Genomic DNA, 9,009 nt, shown 5'->3' on the forward strand with positions numbered 1-9,009 from the left:
TCCTGAAAAGCCCCGCCTGCGGCTAGTTGGTGCGTTGCAGAGCAAGGACCCAGTGCTGAGGGAAGTCACCCCGTGTTGAGGTTGATCTCTAGTCCAGTATTTTAATTGTGGTCGCTTAAAGCAGCTGTCTCGGCTAGGGCAGAGCAAAACCTTTGCCGGCGATAGCTGATTTCCTGTGCACAGCTGAGAAACACTTCAGAGAGGGTACTAGGTGTGATTGTTTTGTCATAAAAATGTATTGTCTGGTATCAGCAAAAAACTTGTAAAAATATTCCTTCTCTGCCCATATTATGTCTGCAAAAGTGGAATTTCTCCTTTCCCTCCTGTCTTGGAAGAATTTGGTGCTGGGTGTGTTCTGAAGCTTAAGGAGCCTTTCAGGGCTTGGGAGATAGTTGGGAATCTCTCTGTTAAAGTGTGTAAGCAGACAGGAGTTCCTTGTGGACATTTGCTTTGAGATTGTTTGGGGGGAAAAAAAAGATTTTCTGGCAACTTGTCAGACAATTCTCTTAATACCAGTTTCTATAAATACTGCCTTTGAAGTGAAAGGTGCAAGCACTATGTTAATGATTCCTTTAACTAACTTGTTACATTGTCATTAAGATATAAAAGGCTGTGCACTCGATTGCCAGGTGCCAATCCATGTGTTAGCGAAATAGAAAGTTGTTGAAGAGCTTCAATGATGCACTAAATACTGGATTTGGTTTCAAGGCATGTTTTGCCCAAAGGATAAAAATAACACTTCTTGTGTTCTCATGAAGCTTATGGATGTTAATAATTCTCTAATTTCAGCCCGTGCAAATGGAGAACCCCTATAAAGAGCCTCCTAAAAGATGTGTCTTATGTGGAATAAATGTGGACTACAAGAATGTGCAGGTGAGTTTGAAAGTTCCTGTCCTTAAATGAAGGTAACTGGCTCACTATTTTTAAATGTGTGTGTGGGAAGTCCACAAGGATAAAAAAATGAAAACTTCATTCACTTGTGTAGGGGTTTAAGATGTAAGAATAAGAATGTCCAGATAAGGGTCAAATAATGTATTTGTGATAAGCTGTTTGCTCTTCTAGTCCTATGTGCAGGTGTTACAACTTTGTTATTTACCAAACAGTCCTTAATTCTAATTCCACTGTCATATAGGCTAAATGTTATGGTATGTAAAATATAGTCTAGCTCAGGGCTATGCTTTTCCTTGTCTCCAAGTAAAACTGAGTTTTGTAAAAATAGATTAAAAAAAAAAAAGAAAAATAGAAAGCTAATAATAAAATAAACTAAAGCTCTCTAAAAAAGTTCTTAAACTGACTTTGGATTTTTTAATTTTAAGTAGCTTCTTTCCCAGTTTGTTTCTCCGTATACTGGCTGCATTTATGGGAGGCATATAACAGGTATGTGAAATATTAATTTACTGGTTAATATTAATGTTACCGTGAGTCTTAAGTAGCTGTATATAAGCTGTCTTTCCAAAAGTAACTACTACCAATTCTGCACATTTTGTAATAGTATTCCTCTGATTTACTAGCCTTCACCGAGGAATTAAAATCTCTCTTAATTATGTGTTTTGTATTTCACGGTATAAGCACACATGCATATTTTCTAGGAAGACAGACAAAACTAGATGAAATTGCCAGAAATATCCATTTCACCCTTTAAACTAAGGGTTTGGTTATTGCTGATTTAAGAGACTGAAAATGATTGATCTCTTTAGGCTTGTGCAACAAGAAGCAGAAGGAAGTTACAAAAGCCATCAAAAGAGCTCATGTATTTGGTAAGTATGATGATGCTTTTGAGTTTTTTAAGTCAAGCCTACTTTTCTATTAAGAAAACCTCCATCTTATCTCTTTGCAGGATTTATGCCAGTTATGTTTAAGAACCCAGCATTTCTCACAGACCCCAAGATATGTAATGTCAAGTATCCAGAGTAAAGAAATAAACAATAAAGCTACTTTTCATGTTTATATACTTGTTTACTGGAAATGTGTTTGTCTAGCATAATCCATCGCTGACTGAAGGGTGGATGTCAGCTGCTTTTTAATGAGAAGTCAAGTCTTTAAAATGTATTCTCTGAAGGAAGTATGAAAGATAAAAGCAGGAACAGAAATTGGCCGCTGAATGGACCACTTCTGCTCACAGGTCTTGCTAAAGTTCAGGTGGCTTTTTGTTCCCTTGCTGGATTATAGAATCATGGAATGTTGTGAGTTGGAAGGGACCCACAAGGATCATGGAGTCCAACTCTTGCCCCAGCACAGGACAATCCCAAGATTCAGACCATGTGTCTGAGGGCACGTGTTGTCCAAATGCTTCTTGAATATTGTCAGGCTTGGTGCCATGACCGCCTCCCTGGGGAGCTGGTGGGGGGAAATAAACAAGTACTGGATACCTAAGGATTAATTAACATATTTAAACTGCAGCAGTTCATGTAGACAGCTAATTCTGTTATGCATGTTACCTGTGTTTGTCTGATGCTCCTGCCTCAGCTTCTGAGGGAAGGGTAGCACTGCTTCTTCAACAGCAGCTTGAAGCTGTGTTACTCTGAGGCAGCATGTGACACGGTTATATGACCGCTCATGTACTGCTGGCATAGTCTCTAAACCCTGAGAGAGAGAATACAGGTACAACTGTGGAAGGCAAAATGTGGGAATGTCATCTGGACCTATGCCAAAGAGCATTCATGCACTGGGGGGGGGGGGGGGGAATCCCTGTATGTTTTGCAAAAATGCATGATGTTATTTTTGTCCCTGCAGTGCTATAAAGTTGTATGTCACTTGAATATGCTGGCAGTAGCTTTTGGTGTGAAGATACTGAGACAGATCATTAACAGATCAGAAAGTAGGAGATTGTGGGTATTCATTTGTGTCTCTAATTTTTTCAATCACATCTTCATCAGTTTCAGTGCTACTCAGTGCAAGTTTCCTTTCCTGGTCACTGTCCTCTTGGTCTTGAAGCAATTTTTGGTGAAGCTGCAGTGATCTGGATTTCTTGAATGACTTTGGTCCCATTGTGGTCCCTCTGACTTTCCGCTTGGTTAGCTGTCTTGTTTCAGCTTCAGGGAAGTCTCTTTCCTCTACCATGAGAGTCAGTTTGTCCATGACATTAATATTATGATCAATGTTACAGCAGTTCGTGGATATCTGTCTGCCTTTGAAGGAAACAATACATGTCTGAAGTCCAGAATTGGGGAAGAATGTTTGCAGTGCCTGACAAAGGAGAACATTCTCCTGTGGCTCTCCTGAGTAGTCTCTCTCTTCCCCTGGGGGCAAAAACAAACAAACAAAAAATATGCTACAGTTGCTGCCCCACTTGTACCACTCCTGTTTTGCCTGCCTCAAGTTCAGAAGCGTTTTGTGCTTTTGTCAACTGAATCAACTTTGGAAGTCTTACTAAGACTGGCATTAGATTTGTTTAACTTACCTGAACAGCTTTGTTGCTTTTTCCTCTTTATTTCTTCTTTTAATTGGCTAACCTCTGCTAAGAGTTTCTCTACAGATCGTTCACTGACTTCTACTGTAGAGCATATTTTCTGCAAGGAAAAGAGCATTTGATGGAATTAACAGTATTCAGAGAAGCTGACTTGAACCTTGTTGCAAAATCTTTACCGGTACTCATGATTTTAAGTTGGACACAAAGTAGTAAAAATAAAAAGCTAAAGTAATGGGCTTGAGGTGAATTTCAGAGATAAGTTAAACCTTGTTTTGCATGAAGTGCAAGACATTTTATTTCTTCCCATCTAAGCAAAGGAAGTCTAACAAACTACAGATAGTACTTCTTCAAAATGAACCTCTTGTGAGAATTTTAGTGGACTTGAGGCTTTATCAGCCTCAAAATTATTTTTGATCAAATGGAAGCTTGAGTCTTCAACTTTGACAGCTTACTGTACAGCTACTAATAGTAAATGGAACTCCCTGATGTTTCAGTATGCCCTTCCAGGACACAGCTTTGTTTCTCACTTAGTGCAAGACGGTGCCCTTTGCTTGGTTTTGTAGTCCTGCCGAAAGTAAGTGTATTGGCAGGTATGGCTGACTTACCTTCAGTTCCTCCTGCAAGGTGGCATACATCTCATTTATCTTATGAACCTCTTGTAAGGATCCATCTTCATGAAAGAATTCTGACCTGTGGAACAAGAATATAATAGTATAATTGCAAGTTAATGATCCCAATGCTTACTTAGTAGGAGCTGTAATGAATAAAGAAGCATTTTGAGTTTCAACAGTAGGTGCCTATGTTGAGACAGACAGCTGCTCTCATAGCAAACTATGGGACTGAACTAATTTCCAAGTACCTTGAATAGGTAAATAATTGTGGGAAGCGGTCAACAAGTGAGCAGGGTATGGCTGAAGCATTTGGAAAAGCACTTAAATACTCTTACAGGTAAAATATAATTATCTCAACTGAAAGCTACAGCTATCAGTGAATAAGGCATACATTGTACCTGTGTTGTCTTACTGCTCTCACAAAACCAGAAGATATGCAGGAACCAGACACTGTTCTGTAACCTTGCTGTTCTGCCATACCCAAATTGGTAACCACCAAAGGAACTTTCTGGAAAAGACTTGAAAAGCAGAAGTATGAAAACATGATTTATTAACATCCAAAGGCCTGTCTTTGATAGTTAAAGGTTCTTAATCGTTAAGCAACCCTATACTGCAAACCAGAGGGAGTTTATAGTGTGGTTAGTTCTTGCTAAATGTATTACATCACACAAATGACTACTTACGGTGAAAGGCAAACTGCAAGAGCAACAAGACTCTGAGCATTGCCTCTAGTTTGTTTTTTTTTTTCCTCTGAGCACCAGTGACAGAACACAATACTGGCTGGTTAAGCCTAGCCTATGGGCAGCGTGTCTCTGAAGATAACAAAGTTGCCACCAAGTTAAATATTTCAATGATGTGTGAAGATGAACACCATGCATGGTTGAAGTCCTGTACACAAACAAATGGCTCAAGGACAGCTTATGTGCATAAATGGACTGACATAAGGTGTCTGCTTGTTGACGCTGGCACTACAGACAGTTACAACAGCAAATCCCTGAAGGGGACAACTCCAGCGTGACATTTCAACTGGGCTGTAGCAATATAAGGAACAATTTTATTTAATGTATGTAAGTTTCAAGGGTAAAATAAACAGTGTTAATAATTCAGTTGCAACAAAGAAAAAACCCTATTCTGAGTTACAGCACATGCTGTGCTACTGCTTTATTAAAACTAGAGAACAAACTAATTACCCTTCTTGTGGCCGATGTAAGGCATGTTCCAGTCTGTAAGTAGAACAGCTGTCTGTCATCACGCTGGAGGTTAGTAAGAGGAATACAAGGCCCTGATTTGATAGGTGTGACTGCAGATTCTTATGAAGAAGTCTTTCCCGGAACGTCATGGTCTGCTCCGTGTTACGTCTGAATTTGTACCATCCTATTACACTCTGCAGGCAAAAGAAAATCCATTATTACTGTTGAATCACGCTGTTTGTGTGTCATGCTGAAGCAAGTTAGAGGATTCAGTACAAAGTCATGAATCTGAATTGTTTGGTCATGTGTACATTCAAGGAGTTTGTTAACTTGAAGCCCTTAAAACATCTAAGCCTAATTCCAGTAGGACAACTCTTCTCTTTCCTTCAAAACCATGTGTTGGACTGGCCTGTTTTCTGAGCTCATGCTCAAGCTGAAACTCTGCAGACTTGGTTCTGCTGTTTTACTGTTTGCCTCTTTCCAGCTTCTACTTTCCCCCTGTGAAACTTTCTTCTGTGGAGAAGACTACAAATTTTTTTGGTCAAGTGTTGCTTAATGATTTGAGTGAGCTAACCCCAACTGAGCTTAAGCTAGAAATCAGTAGAATTCCTTTGGGATATCTGAACTGTTCACTTGAGAAATGAGTAAGAAAAAATGGAGATACATGTAGGCAAACCTTAGTAAAAAATAACCTAAACTGTTTTTTCAAGGGAAAAGATCATGCAGCTGCCTTGACCAGCAGTGGGAGGGACTAGATAAAAGATGTTTTTTTTTAAAAAAAGATAAAAAATGCTTGATACAAGAGGTATCCAGAACAGTCCCCAAAATCTGAGCAAGCACCTTTGGTATGGCTTAGGTTTGAAAATAAAATACCTTCTTACAGCCTGACAGTATTTTCTTCAGGGCAGGTTCATTCAGTTCTCCTGCAGAATTATAAAAGCTAGAAGAAAATTAGGACAATTAGAGGAAAAAAAAAATGCTACTGTAGAAATAATTATTCCCTAGCAGTCCGGCAATCATCTCACTTTAATAGCTTTTTTTTTCCCCCCCTAGTAAGCATAAATACCTGCTGACACAGCTCCTCTGCTAGGACAGTGCAGTTAATTTCATTACTCAAATAGCTACGTAGGCGGTCCTGTACAGCTCAGATGCTGTTCTGGCATCAGTGCCATTGGGACACAATTTAATGGTAGCATGTATGTTCTCTCAACTACAAAACAGTCAGGTGCCTTCAATTTTATACAAAATGCCTTTCTAATAACATCTGGGTTTATCAGTTTTCAGAAAGCTTGGAGAAATAAACCGTGTTGTGATTCTCCCCTTGCAGGGGTGCAAACCTGTACAGCTGGGTGCCCATCTATGATGGAATCTAAATATTAGTCCTTGAGACTACTCCTGCCATGGGGCTGACAAGTGTTTCTTTTTCTGACCGACTTAGAAGCCTATGGCTGATGCTACCTTTTCATTTCCTTTTTTTTGAGGGTGAGGGGTTGGGATGCACGCTTTTAGAAAAGCAATGTGCTTTTTTCAGTATGTTGACATTATTCTGTAGTTTCTATGGTATTGTAGCTCACTGGAAGGTGCAGTATGTCATATCTCTATTTCTGTATGCAGGAAAGGGCATGAAAAACCAAAGTAGGAATAACAAAGCATTATGCATCTGTAATTCCAAGGGTTTAATATGGCGACTGTAGTTAGAGCCGGATGATTTTCTCAGTAACGTAATACAAATTTAACTCTTGGAAGAGTTCGAGTTAGGGTTACTTTTAACTTTTTCATATCTGTTTACTTAAGATTCTTACCTGAACAACTGGTAGCACGGAATATGCTTCTGTATATCTGGAAAGAGAAGGTAGTATTACTCTGGGCTCATCAGTTCAAGATGTATATTCTTCTGTATGCTACGATCAGAATCAAACTGGTAGAAGAACCAAGAAAGAATTCTATATAACATAATTTCTCAAAATCAAATGCATTAACATCTCATTAAATAAAGTTAAGAAAGGAAATATTTTTTTTTAATATTCTAAGTTTTCAAATGTAAAGGGAACAACTTGTATAAACTGTATTTTTTAATACAATTTTCTGTCAATTTTTTAATACATTTTTGTCAAGTGAAAAATTCAATCAGGCACTTTATTTTTCCCTCCTTTCTGTCGAGTACAGGAGTAGTATGTAATATGAAAGATTTCACTTGAGTTGCTCTGCAGCAAGGCATGGATGCTGTTAGAAAGATGAGGCTGGAGAACAGAAGCCCACAGGGTAAGTGATGAGAACTGGAAGATAGACTACCAGCAAAAAAACCCCAAACAAACAGTAGGTGATCTAATGGCATTCTAAATCCTTTTCCTTAACTACATTCTCCACTACTTTCATTTTCACAAGGTAACTAAAAACACCCTCAAACTTTGGAGCAACCAACTCTGCCTTTGAGAATGTGATGATGAGACTCTGGGTAACTTTATCAATGTCACCACAAAAAACTCCCCACATCTTTGGTTCAGCTGTGAAACTTAGTGGAGGAAAGTGCTACATCTTAATTATATCCTAGAGTAAAACTAGAAAATGGGATGCAATTTCTCCCCATGGTATTTTAACTAAGACTGGAGAGAAGACACCTACTGTACTACCTTGTTCTCTTTCTTTTGTATAACTGCATTTTAAAGGAATGGGGTTAAATGTGTGTGCATGTACACGTATACATGTTTTTGTTAAGGGCTAGTTCAAAATGCACATCTGCTCCAAGCCCATGAAGACTATGAAGAAAAATGTATCTGGGATCTGCTCAATGAAATACATAAATACTTTGCGGCCTTCACATACAGTATTTTATAAGCTCCAACTTAGGTAATAGATGCTCACACGTTACAGTTCACATCACTGAAACAGGCCGAGTTTTTCCAAAGCAACAGTAGTCTTGAAGTGTTTGTGACATGGCCAAGACAAAGGAGGAGTCTAAATTACCTTTGGTATGACAAGATATTTGGCAAAGTGGAGCTATTCAAGGAAATAGAACCTCTGTAAAATTGTTTTCTACAGTAAAATAGTATTTTTACATTTTTTTTTAGCAAGTAAAATGTTATAAAATAACCCATGTGCTTTTTTTTTTTTAATGTCAATGTGGACTCCAGGACCTATCTGCTTTCATAGAATGCTGTAGGTTGGAAGGAACCTTAAAGATCATCCAGTTCCAATCCCCCTGCCATCAGCAGGGACCCCTTCCACTAGACCAGGTTGCTCAAAGCCTCATCCTACCTGGCCTTGAACACTTCCAGGGAGGGGGCAGCCACAGCTTCCTTGGGCAACCTGGGCCAGTGTCTGACCACCCTCACAGTGAAGAATTTCTTCCTAATATCTAATCTAAACCTGCCCTCTTTCAGCTTAAAGCCATTACCCCTTGTTGTATCACTACCTGCCCTTGTAAAAAGTCCCTCCCCAGCCTTTCTGTACCCCTTCAGGTATTGGAAGGTGGCTATAAGGTCTCCCTTATATCTTGCTGTAAGGTGTTGACTGCCTTTATTCAAAACTGTAAGCAGTTGTATATTGCCTGAAACCAAGTGCAGGATTAAAAATGTGGACAGACTAACCAATTGTATAAACAACTTCAACATCATCCATTTGTGAGTCAGTAATGCTATTCTTGGCTTCACCTTTCACATCTCCAAGAAGAAAACCTTCCTTTATAGGGGGAGAGAAAGAAAAAAAAAAATCGAATTAACAGTAGCATTGAAGAGGACTTTCTGTGTAATATTAACAGTGTAAATGCTGTCTTCAGGAGAGGAAGAAAGCTGGCAGAATG

General features: G+C 39.0%; 2 protein-coding genes across 2 annotated transcripts; one reads left to right on the forward strand and one right to left on the reverse strand.

The window, feature by feature from the left end:
- Nucleotides 1-789: 789 nt before the first annotated feature.
- MRPS18C (mitochondrial ribosomal protein S18C) lies at nt 790-1,914 on the forward strand (the record flags this gene model as incomplete). The annotated part of the gene is made up of 4 exons (XM_010173672.1): nt 790-873; nt 1,320-1,377; nt 1,698-1,757; nt 1,838-1,914. Coding segments are annotated over 4 exons (279 nt in total), but the record flags the coding sequence as incomplete, so codon positions are not given.
- Nucleotides 1,915-2,811: 897 nt separating this feature from the next.
- ABRAXAS1 (abraxas 1, BRCA1 A complex subunit) lies at nt 2,812-8,883 on the reverse strand. The gene is made up of 8 exons (XM_029086402.1): nt 8,798-8,883; nt 7,013-7,049; nt 6,084-6,150; nt 5,211-5,404; nt 4,419-4,538; nt 4,015-4,099; nt 3,377-3,509; nt 2,812-3,218 (listed from the first exon to the last, which is right to left on the reverse strand). Exons 1-8 carry the CDS (start codon nt 8,826-8,828, stop codon nt 2,812-2,814), a joined length of 1,074 nt encoding a protein of 357 aa, XP_028942235.1. The 5' UTR covers nt 8,829-8,883.
- Nucleotides 8,884-9,009: the final 126 nt, after the last annotated feature.

This window comes from Antrostomus carolinensis, unplaced genomic scaffold (genome assembly GCF_000700745.2).
Source record: "Antrostomus carolinensis isolate BGI_N321 unplaced genomic scaffold, ASM70074v2 scaffold31688, whole genome shotgun sequence".
NCBI classification, from domain to species: Eukaryota; Metazoa; Chordata; class Aves; order Caprimulgiformes; family Caprimulgidae; genus Antrostomus; species Antrostomus carolinensis.

What these genes read in the sequence shown, in the direction of transcription:
- ABRAXAS1 (XM_029086402.1), bottom strand. Translation starts at nt 8,828, where the DNA reads ATGGATGATGTTGAAGTTGTTTATACAATTG. An exon ending in TGAAGTTGTTTATACAATTG is followed by an intron (nt 7,050 to 8,797) that starts GTTAGTCTGTCC and finishes TTCTCTTTCCAG; the next exon opens with ATATACAGAAGCATATTCCG. An exon ending in GTTAAACAAATCTAATGCCA is followed by an intron (nt 3,219 to 3,376) that starts GTCTTAGTAAGA and finishes GAGACTACTCAG; the next exon opens with GAGAGCCACAGGAGAATGTT.